Genomic DNA, 26735 nt, shown 5'->3' on the forward strand with positions numbered 1-26735 from the left:
GTGATAATCGAGCCATTAAATCAAGCACAAATGGGGGAAAATAATGAATGAATGCGCTCTGCTTTTCTATGTTTAATATCATTTAAAATGAAATGTCTGAAGGGGCTTTGTTCTGTTCGTCAGACAGAATGGGTAGCCTGAAGACGTTCCCGTGCCATTCTTCAAATAAACACAGTCACAGAATATATAAACACCAACAATCAATAAAACGGTCACCAAACACAGTTCAAAGTACTATATCAATATCTTTGTAATGTAGATACTACACAACAGTATGCATTGTTTGAGCCTTTATCCAGTGCATTCAAATACTGTATACTGAGCAGTTACAACACATGTCCAGTAGGGGGCAGTGAGCCCTAAGGCGAGAAATAAACATGTCAGCATGTTGCACCTGAACAAAAGGCTGTTCAGTCTAACGTTTACCTTTTTGTGTGTGATTATAATACAGATTGGATGATACACATGTCAACATCTGTGTACAAACACCAGATAATCAATGTAGTAACATCAATTTGAAGGGAGATGACAGATTTTTTTATGCCTTGAGATAATTGAGAGGCTGCAGCTCATTACACACACTCACACACACATCCATCAGCTCTAAAATGAATGACTGAGTCCCACAGAAGCTGTGTGCCGTCGGCAGTAATAGTAGTAACAGAGGGATCTGTGTTTGCCTGCGCTGACGGCTCCCTGCAGGCGAGTACACCAGAGAGAGTTGGCTCTGGGTTGTTTATCATGCTGAGATGGGGCCACTCACACACACTGGGAACGGCTCGGCCCCCTCCTGGATGACGAAGCCCTCGATGACGTGCGTGAGGACCTGGGGCTTGACGATGGCCTGCGGCGGTTTGTTCTCCCCGTTCTGCGGCGCACTGCCCGTCACCGTGGGCGCCTCGCTCTCGTTCCCCGAGGTCATGGCCGGAGGCGCGGTCCCAGGTGCAGCGCTCGGCCTCTTGGTCGAGCCCCCGCCTGCTGACCAGAGAAATGAATACGACACCATCACCATCAATGTAGACAGCATGCACTCTGTGAGCGCTGCTCACTGGTGGATTGAGTCTGAAGGAAAATGGTTGATTAATCCATAGTCGTTTTTTCAAGCAATTGATTAATGAGATCTTAAAGTGAATATTTTGGGGGTTTTGGACAGTTGGTCACACAAAACAAGCTTTCTGAAAATGTCAAGTTGTGCTTTGGATAATTACACCGTCTTGTGACATTTTATAGGCAATTAATCTGGAAACTAATCAGCAGCCTTAGATGAATTGTCAGATTCAATCTTTGAAGTGAAAGAAAACTATTTCTGAATCCAGCTTCTCACGTGTTGCTGCTTGTCCTTGTCATATATGATGGTAAACTGAATATTTTTGAGTTTTGGACTCGAAGAATCTGTAATGAGAATTAATTTTCAGTACTTTCTGACATTTGATAGGTCAACATAAGTAATCTTGAAACCAACTAGAAGATTAATCAACAATAATGAATCATTCCTTGCAGTCCTAAAAGAAACGATGCAGAATTTAAGAGGGTAAATCCACCTTAACTCGGCACATCCACATTATTTTTAGTACATCATCAAACTGTTGATGTCTTTAAACTTCTGAGGAATAAGAGATAGCTAAAACTTTAAATGATTCGTTTGGTTATTTTCATCGAGCTATGCAGTACCTGTCTTTATATAATCAGCCTTTATGAAGTCCTATTATTCTAACGAGACACACAGCTATCACATTACAGAGACATGTGGAACAGCATCCGGTCATGTCCACCTGCCTCCTTACCGGTCTAATAACAGCTGAGCATTAGAAGTGACCTGCTGCCGCACAGTCGATCAATAACAAACAGTGAATCCACAGCGCGTCACGGATCACTCCCACCATCACAACACCCACGTCAAAACCCCACAGAGCGAAAGTAAACACGAAGCCGCGACGCTTCATGCGTAAAGTCACCGGCGTTGAGTTGGATCTCTTACCGACTCCCGCTGAGTTCACAGAGAAAACATGTGCGGTTTGCTCCTCGTGTTTGTTGTTGTGATGATCCGCGACACACGCACACACCGACTTGCTGCAGCTGCTGTCTGAGGCTGAGTTCGCGTTGAAGTCGCAGCGCCGCTAAAGATAAGCTTTGAAACCAGGGTCCGCCTCCCTGCTTCCTCCCACAGCAGCTAGCGTTAGCATGCTAGCGTTAGCATCCTGCATCTGCTATGACACTACATGGTTCGACTGCGTCTCCAGATTCAGTCTTTTAATGTAGTCCCATGGACTCACTCTACCAGTACAACCAATTCAACTAGACCCCATTAAAACCACACAAACTCACGTTTTCAGCAGATACATAGAGAGAGAAACTTTAGGGTCCAAGTCACCCTCTGAGAAAAGACACATAAAGGCTCTTCTTCTTTTTGAATTTAAGTTTATTTTCCACACTGCTTGGAACATTCTGGTGGAGTGTGCAGCAGTAGTGGAAAGTAACCAAAGTACTGTACTAAAGAACAGGTTTGAGCAGTGGTGGGCCGTCAGGGCCTGCAAGGCCTTCTCTGCTGGCCTAAACAGAATCACAAAGCTATATCTATTTTATAATTTTTCTTAAATACACTACATGTATTATAATTTATTAAAAAAAAATTTCCATTATCTTATTTTCTCAATGCACAGCTACTGTCTTCCTCAGTTGCTCTGCTTCCAGTGCAGCTTGTTTTAAGTAGAGCTTTTATCCAATCAGATTTCACCTCTGAGTCTCTAGGTAAGAAGAGAGGCTCGAGGCCTGCAGACTCACAAGTGCATTCATGTGCAGTTTAAGTGAATGGGGACGATATTGTTGATTGTCATATTCTTCAACCAATCAGATCTTTAGTTTGACATGTTGGGCGTATTGTTTGACGTGTCAGAGCCTGCTAGCCGGCCTATAGCTACGTCAGCATTACGTGCAGCTCAGTGTCCATGTGCAGCTCCTCAGTGAGGTACAGAGTGTGCTGTGATTGGTCAGTGGGCGAGCACGTGACTATCGTGAAACGAAACTTAACAGCAGAGGCTTAGTCGGCGTTGTGAATCACATGACGTGATGCAGCTCAGCCAATCAAATATGGGCATTCTGACAAGTTTCCTGACTCGAGTGAGATGTGCCACACACCGTGACACAGGGGACTGAGACGAGGAAACAGGTTGCAGAGCAGTACGTCTAATGTTATAGTTGTGAAAGTAAAATCATAAGACAAACTCTTTGGGCCGTGGATTGTCATTAAGAAATGATGGTGGGTCCCATAGCCAGACCAGCTGAGAACCACTGTCCTCCATGAGCACAGAAACATTATATTTTCCTGAATTTAAGCTTCTGCATTTTCCAAATGGTCTAGTATTATTCAAAGGTATCGTATCGAACGGTTTAATACGAACACGTACATAGTTACAGCCTTAAAAACGAATAATAGCTGTGGCGCCATCGTGTGGTTATAAGGTGGTATTTCAGCTGCAGGACAGCAGTGAAGGCCTAGGTCAGGGGTCGGCAACCTGCGGCTCGCGAGCCGCATGCAGCTCTTTAGCAGCTCCCTGAGGTCCCCAACTGGCGCACCGGATCCGGACCCAGGAACTAAAAACCGATAGATAATTCGGAATTATACATATTGGACACCGAGGTTAAACTTTAACCGGCGCCTCTTATCCAGCCGTTACGGCACTTGTTCGGCGGCGCAGGAAACACACCGACCAATGCATTGCAAATCACATCAGGTGATGCAGCTCAGCCAATCAAATATGAGTATTCTGACACGTTTCCTGACTAGTGAGGTTTACACACACGTGACACACGGGGCTGAGACGAGGAAATAGAAAGAAGAGCAGGGAAATTGCGCTAATCGAAGAAGTTATCTCACATGACTCTCCAAAAAGAGAAACGTGTTCAGAGAGAATATAATTTATAAGCAAGAATGAACAGAATCTTATATGTTAATTATTCCCACAGGCAGTTAAATCCTCTACCCCTGTCAAGCGCTTTTCCCTGCAGGTGGCTGATCATGATTTTCAGACCCACGCCCTCTGTAAACTATCAATGGATAAATCCAAAGAAAGAAAAGTCAAGGAGGAAAATAGAGAGTTTAACTCTGCGTGGACGTCTTCCTTTGCTTTCACTGCCAACGATGCTGACTTACCTCTATGCTTCCAGAACATACACGCAGCATTTGCTGAAAAGTGTAACGCTGGAGATGAGCGAAAAAGAGCAATTCCTCAACTGCTGCAGCAAACTCTCCTCTTCATCAGAGTTTGATATTGTTATATCAGGTAAATTGCAAAATAATGTCAAGACTTGTCTTTATTCTTGTTCTATATTTTCATAAATACAACAAACTATAGTTTTTGTACCTATAATATAACTATATATACAACTTTATAAGCTGTGATATCAAATAGCTTTTGCGGCTCCAGACAAATTTTATTTGGTGGAAAATAGGGCAAAATGGCTCTTTGGATAGAAAAGGTTGCCGACCCCTGTGCTAGGTATAAAATGCACGGCCCGCCACTGGTTTTGAGGTACTCCATTTATTACACTAAATCTATTTGATGAGTTTAGTTACTTTGCAGATTCAGATTAATAATAAATAACAAATGAACAATTATGTAATATTATAGATTAAGATATAATTGTATTGACCCCCAGGGGAAATTCACAAGATACCCAGCAGATAGGGAGTTAAGTAGATGGAATTAGTTCCACCTTTACCAGTTTACATATTATTGCATCAATAATTCAATCCAATAATATAATGCACATTATACTGAAATGTGCCATTCTGCATCATATGAAATAGAATCCAGAAAGTCCAGTTTGCTAACAGATCAATGAGTTTGAAGCCACTGGGACAAATTAACTGATTGGTGCTGGTACCTAAAAACATTTCCCCCCCATTGACCACCACTATAAAAGAGACATCTGTGAAACCTTTTGACAGGACACCTTCAACTACAAACAACGTCCATTATCACTCTTTGTAAGATGAATTTAATATTTGCAAAACTTTCCTAAGAAAGCAATAGTGAGGTGCATAATGTGATCCCAATGTTGGGTCCTCCAAATACACAGAAAAGTAATGCCCGCTACTCTGAATGTACACAATTTAAATACTTGAAAGAGAAGAGACAGTGTGTCTGAATATCTTTTTTAAAGGCTGAGGTGTCATACATCTTTGGAGCTGGAAAGCCCGAATGCTCAATAAGCCAATTTCACTGAAAAGCAGTTTTAGTTAAATTTTCCTAAAGTTAAAAAAAGAAAAGGTTTGGGCCCGTCAACATCAGCCCCTGCAGCCAGTGGATTACAAAAATAGTTTCCTGCTCTGGTGATGAGCATCACACCCAACACGCTGCCAATAAAACAGCAATTTGTGGTCCACACAATGTTTCATTTTACAAGAAACACAGCATCAGCCCCATTACCAACCATTTAGGAGAATTATCACTATAGAAACTGATCTGTGTCCACATTTAGAAAACATACACCCAAATAATGAAATGCTCAGCAAGAAGAGTCTAGCTGCTGCAGGGCGATGCACTACTGGCCATGAGTCACTTATTAGAGCCTGCTTAATCACTTTTATCCAAATCACCTGGCTGACTAAATGTGCACACCAAGTAGATGCAACATTTCTGTGTTTTTCTGTGTTTTTCTCATTACATAAAAGCTTTTTGACTGGATTATGCTTTGAAAATCACTTCAGAGTCAACCAACATTATAAAACAGCTTGTCCAAAAGTTCTGCCCCCCTCATGGTATGTAAATGAGACTGAACAAAACATGACCATGGCGCCCCCACTGCATTGTGGGTGTTGGCCTCAACCCCGTTACTACCACACAAACACAGTGAACCAGTGTGCGCCAAACGGTCTCCAATATAATTTACAGGCAACAAAATAATGAAAACAATAAAGTTGCATTATGAGATGGGTTGTATTACTGTTAATGTTGTGGGTATCAGATGAGCTTTTTGGCCTTAGCTCAGGGAGAAAAATCACAGAGAAAAGGACAAACAGAGCAATAAGAGACAAAGTGTAGAGAAACTAAATGTGCCGCAGACACAACACGCTCTGAATTACAAGTAAACATTGATTTTTCTTTCCCTCCACTGACAGTTTCTAAGAGTTGGCCAACTGGAGGAGAGCAGAGCACAAATAAAGAAGACACGTTTCACTTTGTTTAACTGCTACTTCTAGTCCCAGGGGCTCATTGGTTTAAACGTTTGAGAACTCTTAATTCAGCAGCTTAGGAAATCATGCTGAGTCATTACCTTGCGGCTGAACAGCTGGTGGGGCTGCAGTGACCTTGGGCTGCTCTACAGGTTTGGTGGGTTGCGATGGCGAAGGCGCAGGTTGTTGCTGCTGTGGCTGCTGTTGCTGCTGCTGCTGTGGCTGCTGTTGCTGCTGCTGCTGTGGCTGCTGTGAGGCGGTGAGGGGGGGCGGACACGTCTCTCTGACCACCAGCGAGGTCGGCTTGTCTTTACTGTCCTGAACCAGTCGGGAGGCCTACGATGTGAGAAAAGGGAAAACATGAGAAATGTGAGACAGATCAGGGGCTGTCAGTACTTTTAATGTCAGTGACTCAAACACTAAGAGACCATTAGGCTTGGAAAATATCACACCAGTGGGAAAATGTTACACTGCCAACCCCAAACTCAGAAGATTCCTGTGTTTTTTCTACATGTATGTCTTGGAGGGGAAATTGATTCGGTGGCTGTTGTTGGAACAGTAGTTTGTATTTTGCTGGTTACCACCCAAAAAAAAAAACAAGAAGAATGTGAGCAGTTAAGATGTTAAGTAGGACAGAAAGTCATGTCCCATTGGAAACAAATAGTGGACAAAAACAATGAATCACATGAAATATGCAATACTGGAAACACACAATGGATTTTCTGTGACTGGGAGAAAGAGATGCCCTCCTATCCTCTCGAGATATGAGAAATATTACTCTGTAGAATCAAAAATCGACTGTTTGTCCACATTTTAATTCATCTTCCCAAGTATTTCCAAATGAAATAAATCACTTTCAACAAGACTACGAGTTTACAGCCAAGCTAGCAGCCCTTTGTGGCTGAGGAAAAGTCAGGGGATCACCAAAGTGATAATGTATCCTGAGGGCGGGGGGGGGAGGGCATAAATGCATTAGGCAAATTTCATAATTGTCCATCCAACAGCTGTCGAGACGTTTTACTCAGAACCACAAATGTCAACGTCATGGTGGTGGTGCTCTAAGAAAAGTCAGGGGATTACCAAAGTAGGTAGGGTGCATCATCTGGGAACCATGAATGTCTGCAGAAAATATCACGGCAAATCCATCTGATAGTTGTTGAGCTATTTCGGTCTGGGCCAAAGTTGACCAACCGACTGACAAACAGACCATTGCCCATCCCTATAACCACGCTGCTAGCTAGCATGGCTAAAAACAAAATGATTTAGATCCCAATTAACAGAGCTCTCCGTTGAAACTGGAAGAACGATGCTGCAACATTATTTTCTAGCGCCAACATTATGCTTCAGAAACACTGCAATAACAAAATATTTTCATGCCTTTCTGCATGAACTAAATCTAAACACAGACGTTGATTTGACAGAGCAAAAAGAGGAAGTCCCTGTCCTGCTTGTACACCAACATCCATCTATGGCTTTAACCTTATCAGTGATGCTGGCAACAGTTATTAAGCTATCCAAATGCTCTTGAGTTTGAGAGCCTGGTGTGTGTATGTGAACTCACCGTCGGCTGTATTTGGAGGTTGATGGCGGTGAGCTGGACGGGCTGAGCTTTGGCGTGGTTGAGGGAGGGGTGGAGGGCGTGGGGGCCGATGGTGGAGTGGAAGATGGTGGCCTGCTGGCCGGGCATGGAGGGCTGGTGCGGAGCAGGTTTGGGCAGAACGGGGACGGGGTGCTGCGACGGTTGGATGGAGGCGGTCTGCAGCAGCTGGCCCGCGGCCCTCTGGGAAGCTTGACTCTGATGGACCACAAACTGCTGCTGCTGCATCTGCTTGTGCTGCTGAACCAGCGAATGGGGCTGGATCTGTGTGTACGCTGGAATGACAACATTTACGTCACATTTGAGTCTCTACTCCTTTTTTGTTTGACAGACCCAAAAATGTATTGAAAAAATATTTTGCAGATTAATAGACATGTGTGATTACACAACACACATTGCGTGCCACAGTCTCATCAAACACCATCGTCCTCCCTAAAGGTAACTCAGAAATATCTCAAGTAGTTGCGTAGCTCTCCCTCCACCTGTGTGCCCCTTTGTTGACAGGATGGGATAGTAAGAGCTCGTTGAAAGGTGCACAGAGAGGCCCTGGCCATTATTCACTAATCGTTTAAAAATGGCCCGTCACCACCTGTCAGTGAAAAGACATCCTGAACTCATAACTTGCCCCGAAGCAGCGAGACGCAGAGCATCAATCTTGTATTTCGGGAGCACGTCTGAGTGGGAGATTGGTTCAGCAGAAAGCAGCCCGAGGCTAGCTCAATGTAAGAACGAACACGCAGAGCCAACTGACCGCAACACTCTTCATGGAGTTAATGTTGAGTCAGCAGGTCCGGGGGCCCCTCTGCTGTCTCCTTCATCTCTAGCAAATCTACCAGGAAATACTGAGAACTAATAGACTCCTTCTTACTGCTGGAAGCCAAACAAGAAGGCTTCCTGCACCGCAGCACAGCCTCTGCTATATGAGGCACGTGAACACGGAGGTGGTGTTAATAAAGCCCCTAATAAATCCGAGCGTGGAAAACTGCCAAGTACGTCAGCGTTTGTCTCAGATCACCCCCCCCCCCCCCCTGTTCTTCTCATGATGCTCTGTGTGGGACAGAGTCCATCTGGTTTCAAAGTTTCCCTCAACCGCAGTCTGAGCCCCGCTGTGGAATACATGGATGTTTCTATCCAGCGTGTCGTGAGTCCTTTTGATGCTGCAGGATCTGCTGAGGAGTGTTTTCTTTCTCACATGTCGAGAATAAAACCTGGTTATCTACGGTGTACATGCATATTTACAATATTCAGAGTAGGATACATGTGAGCCTGGGACGGGTAGAGACGTCCTGCAGCAGGATAATCACAGATGTTAGCCTATAGGAGGGTTCAGGCTGAGACGCTTCAGGTGATAACAACATCAATCAGTTTAGCTGCTCAGCCTAAAGGCCTTCACACACACACACACACACACACACACACACACACACACACACACACACACACACACACACACACACACACACACACACACACACACACACACACACACACACACACACACACACACACACACACACACACACACACACACACACACACACTTTGTTTTTCCTGCAATTAATTTGCATGTCAATATCTATTTTAAACTGTTGTTTCACCTAACCCTAATCTCACATAGAATGTAAATATTACGTGGCACCATGTTAGGAGCCTCGCCCGGCGTCTTCTTACGCTTTGCCAACCGTATGCCGACGCTCAAAGCTCGACTTTAGTTTCAACAAATTTACGTTAATATACAAACTCAGGCAAAAGCTAGACCAAAATATGTCAAGGATGAGGGCAGTTATTCAGTTCCTTTCCTTCTCATGACCTGCGTACTCAATGTCTGGAAACCAATTAATAAGACAACAACAACCATGAGAAAGTGGCACAGCTCAAGGACAACAGGGCATGTGAAGGAACTCATAACTGAAAACTCACATCAGAACCAAGACACAACATACCCAGACTGCACTGCAGCCAAACCTTCACTCAACCATTTCATTACCGGTAATGAAAGGACTCACATGACCTTTTTCATGGTTAATACTGATGTTTATGTAGTTTTCGGAATTTAATAGTAGCACCGTGAAAAAATGTCCCTGAAATCATAAAGTAGCGAGAGATTTCTCAGCCCCAGACGGAGGAGGGGGATTTCTGAATCGGATAAACCGGATACAACCAGTGAAACCTGGTGACTTTCTCAAGCCCCTAACGAGGAGCAGAGGGCCGTCCTGGAAGGAGACGAGGACAGGGGGATTCATTTAGATGCTTTCCCCCCTCAAGGTCTTGGGATTAAGGGCTGGAATGACTCAGCCGCCCACATACATATAATCATGCAATATCCAGTATGTGGCAGTGGCCTCCACGCCCCCTGAGTACTCCCTCTGCGTGTTGTTGCACAACGTCCCGCCGCGGAGGACAGTCTACGTTCCCGATGGGTTTGTAGCACCCGGTCCTGGAAAATCCCTGAGATTCCACATCGTCACTGTTCTGCTGCTTTGGCTCACGTTCATGAATCAACATCTTTCCTCCCTTTAGTACGATTCACCATCAGGTTTGTATTTGATCACACACTATTTTTATAAAGTGAGATGCTGAATGTTAATTTTAATAGACAAGACAAAAGATAGGAAGGTGAATTATTAGTAGACATTAAGTTTTGCATAGTTAAAGTTTAACTGTGGGTTTTCTTTTTTTGGTCATCATTTTCAAGTGAAACTGGCAACTGATAAAAGCTCCATAAATATCCATAAATACTTTGCTTTGTGTGCAGATCTGGTCTTTAATGTGTGAGCATGGTGCTTTTGGGGGTTCCCTGCTGTGTTTTTCTTTTTTGTCTACAGTAAGGTGATGACAAACGCTGACTGCAACGAGCCAGAAGTAACATTTTGTTTCCAATCCAATTCCTATTCAAGGCACTGACTCTGAATGTCAGTAGCAGAGACGTAGCTCTAAAATGATCTGCCATCTTTTGGAAGGCGAGATGAAAACTGATGACCAAAAATAGCACCAAAAAACACAATAAATCACAGTTCTTCCATGTTGTTCTCTCAGATCAGGCCAGGCTGGTTTCTGTTGAGTCAGGTTCAGCGCTTAGAACGTAAAGACGTGTTTGATTTACGATACACCTTCAGTAATCACACTATGGTTATTGATAAGGTTCCAGACCTGATAAAAAAATAATTATTGAGCCCTTTTTAAACTCTTGATTGGCATCTTATCTGCCAAACGCGTTTCCCGGGTTTTTCATGTCAGAGCTCAGATTCTGAGCAAAATGCTGAAAAGAAACGAGAGGTAATGTACTAAATATGACTCCGAAAAATTGATTTATAGAAGATCTTGTCATTATTTAGACGGCAGTATTAATGCTAGTACTTTTGAATGAAACAATTACGCGTAATTCTCTACATTTTAACAATAAAAATACTGACTAATTATACACAAAGCCTCATTATATTTACTCATTAAAGCTAAATGACTAAACATCAGTCATGAAAGTAATCGGTGACACGTCGGCACTAAAAACCTTCCCCTGACCGAACGTTGTAATTCAAACTGCATAACGACCCAGTCGTCACAGTCACGTTGAATCTAAGCTTTTATCCTAATCCGAGTCCCATCAGACCTCCTCTCCGCTGGTCCACGGTGTATTAACTCTCCAGCATCTCATGTGCACACCTGTCCCTCACCGCCCGCTGCCATGGCAACCCATGGCAACCCATGGTAATTTTCCCAGACAGCGTGCAGCCAGATTTTCAGCTTCCATCCTCCCTTTCATTTTATGTGAATCCATTACTGCAACAAAGCAAGACACAGTGGTGCACTGACACGCTCAGATAATCCCAACTCCCCCCCCCCCCCCCCCCCTCTCTCTCACACTCACACACACACACACACACACTAAGGTTTACAGTCGTGTAAACCCCTCCCAGCACATATACATGCATATGGTCCATGCATGTCATATCAGGACCCTCTTTAAAATGTGCTAATGCATCAGAAGGGCCTTATCCTCCTCATGTGTTTAATCAGCTTGAATTGCTGGCATATTCACAACCATTCACACTAAAAAGAAACAACAGCAGCTGCTAACTTTTGATTACATAATAAGTGGTTCAGAAAGACTCTTGCGTGGCAGTGAGACTTTCACAGCTTCTAATTGAAAAAGCAGCTCGACTGCTCCAGACACAGACCAACGCACTTTAACACGGCTCGTTTCACCTCTTTAGTCAGTGAAGGGGTTTCTGGTGCGGCCCCGACATGTTCACACATACAGCCTAGAGAAAGCTGTTAAGAAACCTCCTCATCTAATCTTTACACACAAGAACACATTTCTACTGCATACATGACAGCTGCCTGGAGCCCCACAAGTCTATTTCAAGGTTTGAGAATGGACATCTGTTTAAAAAAAAAAAAAGAAGAATGCAGCAGCTGGCAGGAAAGTTGGCAGTTGAATTTATCTGCGAAACAAAAAATGCAAATAAACTTCCTATGGAGTTTTGAGTGTCGGTGTCGCTCTGTCAGCTTAAAACAAGAAGAAGAGTCGACCGTAGTACCGTATCACACTGGCAGCATGGCTAACTCTGCTCTTTACTTGATCAATAAATATGTAAGTCTGAGTGTCTCACCATTTTTCATATTTTTTACCCAACTAATGATAATTATCATTATCAACTGATTGATTAGATGCAATTTGAAAATGGTAAAAAAAAAAGGTCCAAATTAGAAAAATATATTCACTTTTCTATCACATCAGACAAAGAGAAGCAGCAAATCGCCACATTGGAGAAGCTGGAAGTGACAGATTGATGACACTTTATCAATCATCGAAGTTGAGTTAATCCACTAATTTATTCCACTCTAAAACCCATATTGCCATTTTGCATTATTTTCACTATATAGACCAAACACTGAAAGCCTTTGTGAGAGCGTTCCTTCCTTTGGTTGGCTCTGATGTAAACACTGCCAGGATCAGTATTAAGAAGCCTGCACATACTCAGACTCTAACATTATTCTAACTTCTCAGCGGTGAGGTTGTGTCTCCACTCACCTGGAGAAATGAGGGGCTGAGCACTGATGGTGGTGACGCTGCGGCTCATGTTTATAGCTCGGACTTCTGTGACCGCTGCGCTGTCGCCCTTCTTCCCCGCCTCAAACGAGCCGGCCTTCCCCCCCGCGGAGGCCTGCGTCACTTGGCCGGGGTTCTTGATGAGGGAGGCGGGCTGGATGGGCACGGGGCTCTGCTTCAGACTGAGAGCCTGCAGGGTCTGAGTCTGAGAGGAGGACGTGGGCGCCCCCTGCTGGCCACGGATCACCAGATTCTGGACCTGATTCTTGATAGAGACAGAATGACGGGAGAGATTTACAAAGTGGGTTAAAGGATCAGATATCAGTCGAAGATATTCTTACTCCTATTCTTTGCAATTTCACATAATCTAATGCACGATTTCCAGTTACTCATTGCAACCGTTTCTCTAAATGTTACATTCACCTCTGCATTTCTATTTCTTTTGACCAGAGGGATCAAGTCCAGGACGTTTAATATAAGCTGGTAATTATTTAGTGAGAGTACCCTCCACATGGCCCTACCTGTGAGGAGGTCTGCGTGGAGCTCTCTGATTGGACGGCCGTCACTGTGGCCGTTGGAGTGAAGATGATCTGCGGCGACAGAGGAACAGCCCGGCCCAGGCTCCTGGCCACCTGCACCAGGTTACTCTGCTGCGCCTGGAAGGCACACACACACAACAAGTGATGGCAAGTTCAAACAGACAACTTTCCCGTAACCAGCAGCAAAATAAGCCAATAAATCTATGTGTATTCCTTCAGCATGCATGCACATTCAAGACATTGACAGTGTTTAACGAGCCCTCTAGGACACAACAGATTATTCCGACCACTTCCTCTGGTGGCAAAATGAGAATAAAGCGCACTATTTACTATGGCAGAGTAAGCACCAATCCCAAAACACACAGAAAGATGCACGCTCATGTAAATGTGGCAGCGGCTATGCTCCTTGTCTCACCATCTGTGCGCGCAGGTACATATGCGCCTGGCTGGCCGTGAATGTGGGGCTGGACGGGCTGCCCAGCAGAACAGCCTGCTGGGAAATACTGGTGGGAGTCGAACTGATGCTCTGGGCCCGGCTGATCAGCTGAGCGGTTGCCGGAGAGGTCGTCAGGTTGATCTACAGGGAGACAATGAACGGGATACTTAGGTAGGTTATGCACTTCCTTTACTGAACTGTCTATGTCATGTGGGTTTGGCATGTTGTGAAATGGAAACCCACAAGCAAAAGAGAAGGAGCACAGCTAGTGGGGCGCTTTAGCATCACTAAAATCAGCTTAGTTCTATGACAATCTAATGGACAATGATAACGTTAACCTGGGAGGCTCTTAGGAGACAGACCCGACACTACAAACTGCTCGTACCGTAGTCTGAGTTGATCCTGTTTGATGGGAGGAAGTGCCGTTCTGTGAAGAGCTTTGCCGGCCAGCTGCGATACTGGCCTAGAGAGAGAGGGGGGGGGGGGGGGGGGCAGGAAAGGGAGTAATTTGCAATTTCCTGAAACGCATCTTGGAGGGGGTCAACAATAACAACATCGTTGCTACACGGTGAGCGTGATTTTTTTCATGCGATGAGCGTCTGCCGACCTGCTGTACAGCGGCCAGGCTCTGGAGCTGAGCGGTGCTGAGGTTGTGCTGCTGCTGGAGGGCTGCGGTCTGCAGCATCAGGTGCTGCTGCTGAGCAGCGTACATCTGCTGCAGGTACTGTGCTGCTGTGTTGGGTCTGTGTAACGCCTGCTGGAACACCTGCATGTAAAGACAGAGAGAGAGCTGGTTATGTAATGTGCACAAATCAAATGATGTCTGGGTGAAAGATTAGAAGAGTAGAACATCTAAGAGTTGGTACACGACCACAGATCTGTCCCAAATCTGTCCAAATCATTTTGTAAAAAAAGTAACAATATCATCTCCAAGTCACGGCTGAAAGGAATGGGCTTTGAATGACTTGGGAGTTTTTTAAAATAGATCATAGACTGTGAATCTAGAGTCGATAAATATCACCTGACAGGAAGAGATTAACTCGCCTCTAGAGTGTTTCAAAACATCCAAAACTTGTGATCACCGCAAAGCATGCAGACCAAAATAAACCCATTCCCTCAATCATTGTCCGCAAGAGACTCCGTGACTGAAGCTCCTAAATAACTCTCCTCACCCTTCACCTCTGAAAGTGCCCTCTTCCTGGTTGCCAAGTAACCAGAGAGGATGTTGACCTGTGGTCCACAGAAGCATCCGGACCCGCACCGTGGGGGGGGGGGTGGGGGGGGGGGGGGGGGGGGGCCGCAACACGACTCTCGCTGACCATAAACGACCAGCAGTCCTTTGTGCTCAGTGGGCGACAACAGCGCTTGCCTTGTAGTTGTGTAATCGTCAGCCGGCTGAGTACAAGAGCAGGACGCTGTGAAGCATCAGCACTAAAAGTTAAAAGCCTGTGTAGAGGCTTATCCTGGTGTCAAAAGGGTCAGCAGCACTAAAGCACATGAAGCATTCCTTCCTTCAACTTGGGACAGATCCTGTGAGACGGCCACTCATTTGAGTTTCCTCCAGCGATGCGTCGATCGGGAAGACCAATGGCTGCTATCTCATTCATTTATTTCCAATTAGAACATGATGTGTTGGCTTGTATGTGGCGCTACAAACACCAATAGAGGGCAGTAGAGCAAGGGACAGTCATACGTCTGTCACTCACACACAATACCTCAACTTTACATCAAGCGGTCAACAACTTCAAGAAACTCACCTGCACTGTCTGTCGATCAGGTATCCCACTGTAAACAGATATCTGAGGCACTGTCTGTCTTCCTGCTGTAGTACTACTACTGGCAATACTGTTGGTGTTACTACTACTACTGGAAGTGGTAGCAGCAGCAGTAGTAGTAGTAGTGTTAGAGGTACCACTACTGCTGGCAGCTGTGGTGCTGGAGGAGGCGATGGTGCTGTTGGCCGTGGAGGCGGGGGCCCCCGGCTCGCTCTCCATGGTGCCCTCTGCTCTTCTCACCTTTGACCCCCGGCTCTTCTGAATGGCTCTCCTGTGCCTGAGAAAGAGAAGCGCGAGAGAGAGAGAGAGAGAGAGATAACATGAGAAGATGTGCCGCACTGTGTACTTTCTTTACACCCGAACGTCTCTCATCAGATTCAAAGAAAAGAACACAATGGACGAGCGAAGAAACAGCTGAAGCTGCAGAAGCTAAACTACACCTGTACGTGGCAGCTAATGAGCAGCTCAACGCAGAGCAAATGTGAGACCAGCAGCACTTACGAAATGTCAAGATTTGATCTGATCAAGAAACCATAAAGGAAGTGAGTGTGGGCACGTCAGAGATGAAACATTTTTGGGGCTGCAGCTAACGATTGTTTTTATTATCCATTAATCTGAAGACCATTTTCTCAATTATTGGATTCATCTTTTTGTCTATAAAAGGCCCCAACATAGTGAAAAATGCCTGTTTCCCACAGCTCAACGTGCTCTATTTAGATAGCTCCTTTAAGTCGACTAACAACAAAACAAAGATATTCAGTTAACCTTCATATATGACAAAGAGAGAATGAGAAGCCAGAAACAAGTTTTTTTACTTGAAAAATTGACTGAAACCATCAACTGATCACCAAATAGTTGCCGATAAACATAGTTGCCAGTCAACTGACTCACTGCAGTAAATACCAAAGTAAAGCAAAGTTCTGCACAACACTCCTCTGCAGCAGGACGAGAGTCAGCTGGGAAATGAAGGATTCTTTTGAAGTTTATTTTTATGCACAAATCCTCAGCAGGAATATCAAATGTAAATGTAGGAGCCTGTTAAAATAAACTACCCCTGCACTGTCCTGTGATTACAGACAGAAACAGGCAGGTTCTGAAACACTTGGCCTAAACAAAGAGTATGACATCATTCTCCAAAAAAAAAAAAAAGCGAAAAGCGAGGCATGGCACAACAAAGCTGGTTAGGGCAGCGCACAAAAATGCCATTTGGGAAGCTAATGAAATCCAGAGAAATTAAGCATAAGAGGTGGAGCGGCAGGCTAACATTAGTGGTCTCCCTAAATGACATCTTAAAAAGTGGAGCGTGTCACATACAGCAACACGCACACTTAGTGCAAGTTAATTAAGAAGGCAGCAGGGGGCTCCCACTCCCATCAGAACCGCCCCAAACAACAAACTGTCTTTATTAGAAGTAAAGGCCTGATTATTACTTAGACTCTCTCAGAGAGTACAGTGTCCTTCTTAACAACAAGTTCATAAGATAAACAGCGCCACGTCCATTTCTTCTCGTCAGTCAGGAGGAAGAGAAAAGAAGGAATGATTTACCACCCTTCCGTAAAAGCCTTTTTAAGGTTGCTCCCCTGGTGCTCTGCTGTCCATTAGCACGGGAGGAAGAGGCTCAGAGCTCTGCAGACAGACGAGATGGAGGAGGAAGAGGCTCAGAGCTCTGCAGACAGACGAGATGGAGGAGGAAGAGGCTCAGAGCTCTGCAGACAGACGAGATGGAGGAGGAAGAGGCTCAGAGCTCTGCAGACAGACGAGATGGAGGAAGAGGCTCAGAGCTCTGCAGACAGACGAGATGGAGGAGGAAGAGGCTCAGAGCTCTGCAGACAGACGAGATGGAGGAGGAAGAGGCTCAGAGCTCTGCAGACAGACGAGATGGAGGAGGAAGAGGCTCAGAGCTCTGCAGACAGACGAGATGGAGGAGGAAGAGGCTCAGAGCTCTGCAGACAGACGAGATGGAGGAGGAAGAGGCTCAGAGCTCTGCAGACAGACGAGATGGAGGAGGAAGAGGCTCAGAGCTCTGCAGACAGACGAGATGGAGGTAGAGGCTCAGAGCTCTGCAGACAGACGAGATGGAGGAGGAAGAGGCTCAGAGCTCTGCAGACAGACGAGATGGAGGAGGAAGAGGCTCAGAGCTCTGCAGACAGACGAGATGGAGGAGGAAGAGGCTCAGAGCTCTGCAGACAGACGAGATGGAGGAGGAAGAGGCTCAGAGCTCTGCAGACAGACGAGATGGAGGAGGCTTCAGCGTGACAGCTGAGTGGATGCGAAGAGGAGGATGGGAGGAGAGGAAGGATCCTTCCTCGGTGGAGGCAACTGCCAAGTTTGTTCAAAGAATACGGAGAAAGTTCAGAGGTCTTTCTTTGATGAAAGCAGGGCTCAGATGGGACAGGAGGCCTTGAGATGCTGGTGGTGTGTAGAGGACGAGGTGGGATTAATGAGTGTGTATGTGGGGGGGGATGTGACAGAGCTGAAAAGAGAGGCCAAATCAGGGAGGATGGAATTTCTAGCCTTGAGGTTAGAGATGTGAGCATTAAGTTAGAGGGGGGGGAGGTTGAGTGAGCAGGTTGAGGGTTTTAAAGGGGTTGGAGTGGAAAGAGGGTGTGATGGAAGTAATTAAATAAGGACCAATGCTGCCGCCATGTTGCAGTTCTTAAGCCATTTCCTCCTCCTCATTATTCTTTTGAACGGATTAGGGGCCGGGGCCAAAGAACACGGCTCTACAGCCCACTTATGCCACAAAGCAGACGAGGAAACAAACTGCAATCTCACTAAACCAAATGTTGTTCTTTGAAATGGCAAAAGCAGATCAGCCCTAAATCTGTGAATGAGAAACAGACTGGAAGTTGAGTTTGGCTTTTGTTTGGAGAATTGTGCTCTATAGCTGCTCATGAATTAGGCAATTAGTGACTGAATAGCATCCTACCATTTAAATTAAATATGCTTTGACATGCAAAACAGAAGAAATCTCTTGAACACTATTCTCTAAGCAAGCATGTCTGGGGTCATCCCAAGAAATGAGGACACTTTGAATAAAACATGAATATCAAACCCAGACCCCCCCCCCCTCAACTGGCAGAAATTAAATTTAGTAAAAATATAAAAACTAAAATCAGTTGTCGTCCCCCAAAACAAAGGAACAGTGGGTTTCCATTCAGAAGCTGATATCTAGAGGACTCTCTGGTTGTAAACAAAGCACCAGCTCTGCCAGTATGCCGTCATTAGCCTACATCCCAGAGTCTGCTACCCACCATGTGTGGAGAGGGGAGGGAATCCCCTCTGGTAATGATGCCTTCATGCCCCGTCTTTCTGAGGGGAGTCAGCCATCCATCAGTGAAGAGATGCAATAGAGAACAACCACCCCCACACACACACTCCAATCCTTAACCCCACTTCCACATCTACAAGCATGCCGTGAGATGGTTTAGAGATGGTACCCACGAAAAGTGGTGAAGCCAAGAGTGTTTGAAAGCAAATCAAAGCAGTTCCAGCAAACAGCCAGTCAGCACCATAACAACACAATGTGTTCCTCACCAGAGAACATATTGATCTGCTCATGCTGGCATTACAAGACCGCAAGAAGCGACTGTCAGACTTGTGTCTGGAGGATCTGCGTGGCCTGCAGGAAGAGGAGAGCGGTTAAGAGACTGTCAGACAGACTGGCTGTCTCTACAGAGCTTAGATCACAGTGAGGAAGTGCAGTAGCCTCCATCAGTGTGCATCCTTCAGTGCACAGATAGGAAAACTCTTGACGACCCACATTAAAAAAAAAATACCACTAGGAACGCCGCACAAATCGATAGATGTGCGATAATGGCTTTAATAGCCATGAGATCCTGAGCAATGTTTGCTTGTGTGTGTGTGTGCGTGTGTGTGTGCGTGTGTGTGTGTGTGTGTGTGTGTGTGATGGGGTACTCTGCTGAGACAAAGCCCCCTAACCCCGGTGCTCCTACCTCCTCTGGCCCCCCCAACGCGATGCAGGGGTATGATGCCCCATCCCCCGGGAGCGTGCGGTCCTCCTGCAGGATGCTGCTCCTCTTTGTCTGCCTGGCTGGCTGGCCGACGGACTGAATGAATGAGCGCGTGTGTGTGCGAGCGCGTCTCTCCGTGCCGTATCCCAAAAAAAACCCAGCACCTCTCTCTCGTCTACCCCCAACACACAGCATCAACACCCCGCTCCACCAACCAGGCCGCGGGCTGCCTCCTGATTATTTGGTATCCTAGCGACAGCCAACGGGGTGCCTATGGAATCCCCGTGCAGAGCAGCGTGCTCATTGGTCAGCAGGACGCTCTCTAATGAAGATGATGGTAATGATTTTACCCTGTCTTTCCCCTCCCCCTCTGCTGCTGCCTGAATACTGATTTTTTTTAGGATGCTTAGACCCTTCAACATAAGGTAGACTGTGTAATCACCACCTAATTGTTTTTTTGTTAAATCCAAGGTAATGAGGTATTTGATTTTAATGACAGCATATGCATTATTTTGTTTAGTCTACGTCTGGACAGGTGAAAACAGATGTCTCCATTTCAGTGCCTCAAATTTGAGGGTCGACAGGAAAAGTTATAGAAAGCACTATTTCCACAAATAACCAGCAGCAGTAAGTGGGCCAATTTTGTATCATAACATGACAGGAGCAGTAACTCACGGCCAGAGCATTGAACCCATCATCTGACTAGTAGCACAGTAATCATCATCAATTTTGTGACTGACACTGATGCTATGAAATAAATAAAATCATGATCCGTCAAGACGCCCATCACCCAGTAACTGTCAGTTGTGAGGTAGAATAATTTTTTTTTTTTTTAAAGTACCATAATCCTGCTAAAACCGCACCTTTAAAATCCAAACTCCACTAATAATATACTTCAGGATCTATGAAGTCGCAGCAGGAAAGCATCAAACCTCCGACTCATAGCAGTTATGGAAATAAAATGCTCAACAATTAGACTAGAAAATTGCAACCCTCTCCCTAAAATTGAAACGGGATATCTTTGCAGCTGAATCCAAACCTCTCTTTAACAACAGAATTCATTGATGTGAAATAGGAAAGATAAAACCAGAGGGTAATGGCATACTTATGCTCTGCCCCGCCACATTAGCGCGCCACCCAACCGTCTGGCTCTATGAAATGTAGCCATTTGAACCGTTTGCCGGTGCAATGTGGTATTGATTGGGGCCAACCATGCATGATCCCCATTGATTATCATCTTCTCATTAGCATATAGATTAGCTGGCGGTGCAGCCGGAATCATCGCAAGCCTCCAGTCTGACACTTGGCAGACAGAGCTGAGGGATCAAAAGTAAAATAAAGATAGGAGCGGGGCGGCTCAGTACGGCGTGAGCCGCTTGATGATGGACGTCAACATCTGAGAGCCCGGGACTCTCAGATCAACAGAGAGCGGTCGCAGTGAAGTGAGGCGGCAAGGGGCTTTAAAACAAATAAGCCCCAGACACCTTTTGTTCAAAAGAGCATTCAAGCTCATTATTAATTTTAAGAACGCTGACGCCAAACAAGCTCATGGTGGGAGCAGCATAATTATAAATGGTCTAGGCACCATATGAGCCTTAGCTTTGAGACACCTACATCAAAGACATCGCCAACCAATGCACTAAAAAGTTTGATGGAAACATACTAACTCTATACTCGTTATGATTTATGTGAAAACTTTTAAATGAAACCATGTCAAGTGACAAATGAGCTACACGAGCTGCTTAATTAAACACCGTAGTCCTTTAAAAACAGATAATGGTTTCTTCCTTTAAGGGATGAGTCTATTGGTTGAGTTTGTCTGTCTTCAATTATTTTTTGGTGAGCAGTGCCTGTTTATAATCACACAGGGAGGATGTACATCTGCCTGCCAGGCTCATCAAGTTTTATGGACAAAGTGTTCAAGCGGCTGGAAATTTCCTCAAAAAAAAAGGAGGAAAAAAAAAGAAAAGAAACCAACTACGCCGTATGCACGATTATAGGGCTGATGAGTCAATCGACAGAAAATGTACAATAATAGATTCTAATGATAAATAGCTTCTCAGATGAGAGGATTTGCAGCTTTTGTGCTTTATGTGAAATTGTAACTTTAATATCTTTGAGTTTTGGACTCTTGGTTGTGGAAAAACAACCAGCGTCGACTCTTAAGGGGAAGTTCTTCTGACATTTAAAACACAGATTCTTAAATCGAAAAAGTAAGTTCAGTGCAGTGATCATGTTGAACTAATGGACTAACAAATCTTAACGTACATGTCATATATAAGGACGCACCGGTCTGACCTTTTCAGTCCCGATACCCGGGCTACCGAGTACCGATCCGATAGCGGCGTTTAGTCAATAAGCTGTACGCCTCACTGTGTGGAAGTGACTGGGATCATTCTTAAGGCAACATCAGGCTCGACTTAAACATTGCTTTCCTAACTTTGTTAAACAAAATGCAACAAATAAATACATAAATGTACTGAATTGTTATCTACTAAAATAATGATATCCAATACCAGATTGGCCCACTGTCACCGACACCTGATCCGGCTATTTGAGTCCTCAGCGGACCGATAAGAGTATCGGTGCATCTCTAGTCTCCTATATTGTGGTTCATTTCTAATGACTGAGAGGGAAAGCCCTGCTGTTTAGATGATAACAGTAAAAGTCAGATTCCTCTCCAGAGCAGCATTTCCTCGGTGTCCCCCGAGGGTTACGCCGGTCGATGGGTCTTGTCCAAACAGAGCGAGCAGGGCACTGCCTTTGTTACAATGTGTAAGACAGAGATACCCCCTGATCCCGGGGCCAGATTGGTCGGGTAGCCGTAATTGAGCCGTCTCACTCAGACGGACCTTCCACAGCCGAGTAAGCCAGCACAAAGAGACGCTGGCTGCTTTCCAGGTTAAGTGTGCAGAGCGTGTGTGTGTGTCCATTCCAGCGCACACATCGCCTCATGCTGTGAAGATACAAAACCCTTTCACTTGACTCTCCCCAGAGGGCCGTGGTCTTTTTCATGTTCAGCTTTATTTAGTCAGGCCCCCGGCCCGCGAAGCGCCGATTGCTCGGTGAAATTCGCAAAAAAAAAAAAAAAAACGCTCAAACTGTTAACGGAGAAGCAGACGGAGAAGCACAGAGACAGACTGTGGCAGAAAACGAAACGATTTATAAATACCGCAGTTAAATAGTTCTGGCAAAGCTCGCAGATTAGCAACGAGCTTCAATCCCGACTGTTCAATCAGAGCTGTCTCCGAGGCATCACTCTCGGGCGTCGATCGCACCGAGAGGAGAAATAAAATAGGTCAGGTATGAGCCGAGATGAGCAGCAGCACGGAAAAATGTGGCGCTTCGCTGCCTTCATCAGACACGAGCACTTTAAATTTCCATCAACGCCAGCAGTGGACCAGGCCCCACATCAGAGGGATAACAGAGACACCTCCAGGTCACCGGAGACTCGGGATATCTGCAAGGATGTATTCCTTTATCAACTTTCTATGAACTAGAAGACCAAAATGACATGGCATTCATATGTATGCTAATGAGGTTAGAAATGAAGGACCTCATTTCCCTTTCATTCGGAACAATATTAATCTCATAACAAACATCCTGATCACACACTGTGTTGTTCAAAGCAGACGCAAAGGTCGAGCTGATCATCTATAAGCCGGCTCCCTGAGATGGATTTAAAGGTCACCACTGGGTCGGAGTGCTCTTTGATCTCATCTGACATTTTGGAATGCACTTCCTGTGTTTATCTAAAGAAAAAAAAAAAAAGAAAAGCACAGCCTTTTAATATGATGAACCGTTTCACGAACATCTTTGACCGACGCTGTTCATATTAATAATAAGTGGCGGATGCTGTTGTTATCTACTTTAGTGGAACACCGCTTTGACTGTAGTCTGCACCAACAGACTCTTACCGCTGTAACTGTGCTGCTTGGTGCAGGGGACTAAACACCACTCCTCTATATTTGTACCTGTATTGAATACAAACACTACATTTTCCAGCTGCCTGCAATCACTTGGTGTGACGAGCACAGATTACTTCAACGCGTGGGAAGAAAACATGTGACATTTGCTCAGGGAAACGTTTCCAAACATCTCTGTTCCTGCATTTTTCCAGCAGGTGGATCTTTGTAAAGCTTCTCCGTATCATGCCGACTGTCAGTAGGCCGACAACAACGGAATAAAGCGCAGATTCTGCTCCCTTCAGTCATCACAGCGTTTTTTATCAGGGCACAGTTGGATGTCGATGACTTCACCCATTCAAACCCGTTGAATAATTGTCACATTTGCACATAAAGAGATCTAAAAAGATGAACAAATATGCACTTGTTATTACAAAATCAGACATGAAATTGGCAACAACAACAAAAAAGCAATTATTTCCTGATGTCTTGCACACATACTAACAACATGTAGGTGACTATAAATGGAAATTCTGGCTGTTTGTGTGTAAAAACAAAAAAAGAGACTGAATGAGAAAGCATGGCTGTTTTATGTTCAATGGCTCAGATTGGTCGTTTCATTGATTGACGTTTGTCCCACCTATCATGTGCAGCTATTAGCTGATGCCACAGGCAGCTCTAATTATTGTCAATGAAGAGATTGTTAGCAGCAGACAAGTAAAGGAACCGTAGACAGCTTGAAAAATGTGCATCGTAAAATAAAGTACTTCATTTAAGAAAAATGAATTTAAGTGAATTGTCTTTGCCCTGCAGCTCTAAATTCAGTTCATTCAGAGTGAAGTGATGTCAACCAAAAAAGCCAGAATATTATATTATTCTCATCTTATAAGAGAAATGTGCATCCACTGTGGTTATTAAAACTTGTTTCAGCTCTATTCCTCTCTTTTAACATCATTGTTAAACAGCTAATTAATCAGGACTCTGATCATATTTGTCTCTTAAGATTGTTTATTTTATGTGCCTTCATTTCTGATGTGAGTGGGTATGTTTGCTCAAAAGATTTGTGCTTTGTCTCTTCGTGGCGCTTCACATTGCTGATTTTAATAATCTTCACGTTATCAGGTGTTTCTAATTAAGTTTTGCATGTAAATAATTACCATACCTTTGTTAAATAGCTGTTATTACACACCACAATTCCTGTTCATGCTGTGCATAGGAGCTGTTATCGAGCATTTGGATTATGGCAGCTGTGGTCGAACTATCCTTTGCTATATTTTCATCATTTCATGTGTTAAGTTAGTTTAGTAACGAAGGGCAACAATGATCATTTCTTCCATAACACGTGTATTTATATGCTGTGGTTCAATTTGCTGTATATTTCTCTCATATTTGTTTCAGAACCACACCCACCTATCCCTCAATATATGGCAACGACAAAGAAAACGTTCAATTGGAAAGACCAAGCGTGTGATTCAAGCCCTCGACTAAGAAGCGGTTCTAATCGTACGCTCCTGCAGAGATTCAACTTCCCACATCTGCGGTAACCTTGAGAGATTTTTCACTGTGACTGCAACTGGCACATCGCACATACGGGAACACATCTGGTGAGTGTAATGCCAATGAAAGCATGCCCAGGTCTGCTGCTTTTGCACTAGAATAAGATCAATCCAACTATTTCCTCCTGAGTGAAGGCATCAAGCCCCTCTGATGCTGCTCACGCTTTCCTCTGATAGATGTAGCGCAAGAAGCAAGAGAAAGTAAAGTGGGCACAGATGACGGAGCGTCACATCTCACCTGCAAATATGTCTAAACAAAACACGAGTGTGACGTGTGGCTCTCACAATAAACAAATCAGCCTTTTCATGACGCCGAGATAAATAGCACACGACAGCTTAATGCATGAGACCAGGTGTCAACTATAAGAATGGATGTGCAATTTTCTCGGGCTAATTTTCCCACACTGTGCGATGTTTAAAAAGAGTCACTCTATTTTATAATAACCGCCCGCCTTTCTGTAAGTGGATAAAGCGAGCGCCCCCCCCCCCCCCCTGTAATTAACCCCGGCAGCCGTGAGGAAAATCTATGAGCTTCTTCACTGAGCCTGTTGCTGCTTTTTATATTTCTGAAATAAGCAAATTACTGGGCATGATCTGACCCTCATATGAGGAGGTGGTACCATAGGCAACAATTGTAGGTGCTCGGGATCTGAGGCACCCATGGCCTGAAGTGACCTTATCTGATGAGTAGTCATGTTGCCCAGTGAAGCAAAATACTGGAACTTAACCCGTGTCCATTCCTATGTTTCATATTTACGTCGTCAGACACTCCCCTAAAAGTCTTGACCACTCAGTGGTTCCCAACGGATGTGAAAGGTGGCACGTGTCATCAGGCATCATCTTGTAAAGCGGCTGTGTGACCTAATTGAACAAAGGCCATTGCAAAGTGAGTTAACCACAACACACGCTGCCCATTAAGAGCCCCACCTCGAGTGTGCCTGTAGTCAAATGCACTCGGTGCTCTCACTTTTGTCGCTCATTTAACGAGCCACGAATTTACTCATCCAGCATCTGAGAAAGAGTGGCATGCGAGTGTGATTAGCAGTGAGTGTGTGTTGTTGTTTTTTCTCCACTTGGTGAACCCTACTCAGTCTTGATGTTTTGCAGTGCACCGATATTACATCTTTACATCTATTTATTTGACTCGGTCTGTAGAAGTTCGGCGCTGGTTGTTTTCGACTGATCAGCATAAAGTTACAGTGATGTGACGTCTTTGCTCGTATTACAGATACGCTTTCTACACATTTGTGTGTTGGACGAGAAAAAGTCAATCATGTGTCGGAGAGCTGAAATGACACATCATTGACAGAAACTTTAAATCAGCTATTTAGACACAAAATCCTATCAGTTACTATTTACATAAGCAATTGATTGTTTGTCATTTTCCATGCAAAAATGCTAATTTCCTAGAAAACTCCATATCTCTGCATTCCAGACTATAGCAATTTGAAGATGTTGTCTTGCATTCTGGGAAATAAACAAAGCAATAAGAGCGAGAGAAAAAACGCATGATCTATAATGGAAAACAACTGTTAGTAGCAGCCCAGGTGCCAACACACCCACGTGACCATACACAGTGTGTAAACCAAACACAGACGCGCTGAAGGGCTGGCTGTAGCGGTGATGTTATTCTGACTACATTCAGGTCACTGGAGGGCCACGGCCACACTACCCCAGCTCTCCTGGAGCATCGGGGTGATGACCTCCACTTAACGACGAAACTCCTCC

At 44.8% G+C, this 26735-nt stretch overlaps 1 protein-coding gene across 3 annotated transcripts in view; it reads right to left on the bottom strand.

The window, feature by feature from the left end:
- phc2b (polyhomeotic homolog 2b (Drosophila)) overlaps positions 1-26735 on the bottom strand; it is a 32608-nt gene that overhangs the window by 5227 nt on the left and 646 nt on the right. The window contains exons 2-11 of one of the 3 annotated variants that reach the window (XM_076096809.1): positions 19110-19194; positions 15555-15849; positions 14405-14563; positions 14183-14260; positions 13777-13938; positions 13344-13478; positions 12805-13087; positions 7737-8047; positions 6277-6511; positions 764-978 (exon numbers count right to left, since the gene is read on the bottom strand). In XM_076096809.1, coding sequence (XP_075952924.1) covers positions 764-978; positions 6277-6511; positions 7737-8047; positions 12805-13087; positions 13344-13478; positions 13777-13938; positions 14183-14260; positions 14405-14563; positions 15555-15791 — 1815 coding nt within the window. In that variant the 5' untranslated portion in view covers positions 15792-15849; positions 19110-19194. The remainder of the gene's footprint in view (positions 1-763; positions 979-6276; positions 6512-7736; positions 8048-12804; positions 13088-13343; positions 13479-13776; positions 13939-14182; positions 14261-14404; positions 14564-15554; positions 15850-19109; positions 19195-26735) is intronic. The other 2 variants (XM_076096810.1, XM_076096808.1) reach the window with 2 other exon arrangements.

Source organism: Anarhichas minor, unplaced genomic scaffold (genome assembly GCF_050575085.1).
Source record: "Anarhichas minor isolate MPS153535 unplaced genomic scaffold, ASM5057508v1 ptg000023l, whole genome shotgun sequence".
NCBI classification, from domain to species: Eukaryota; Metazoa; Chordata; class Actinopteri; order Perciformes; family Anarhichadidae; genus Anarhichas; species Anarhichas minor.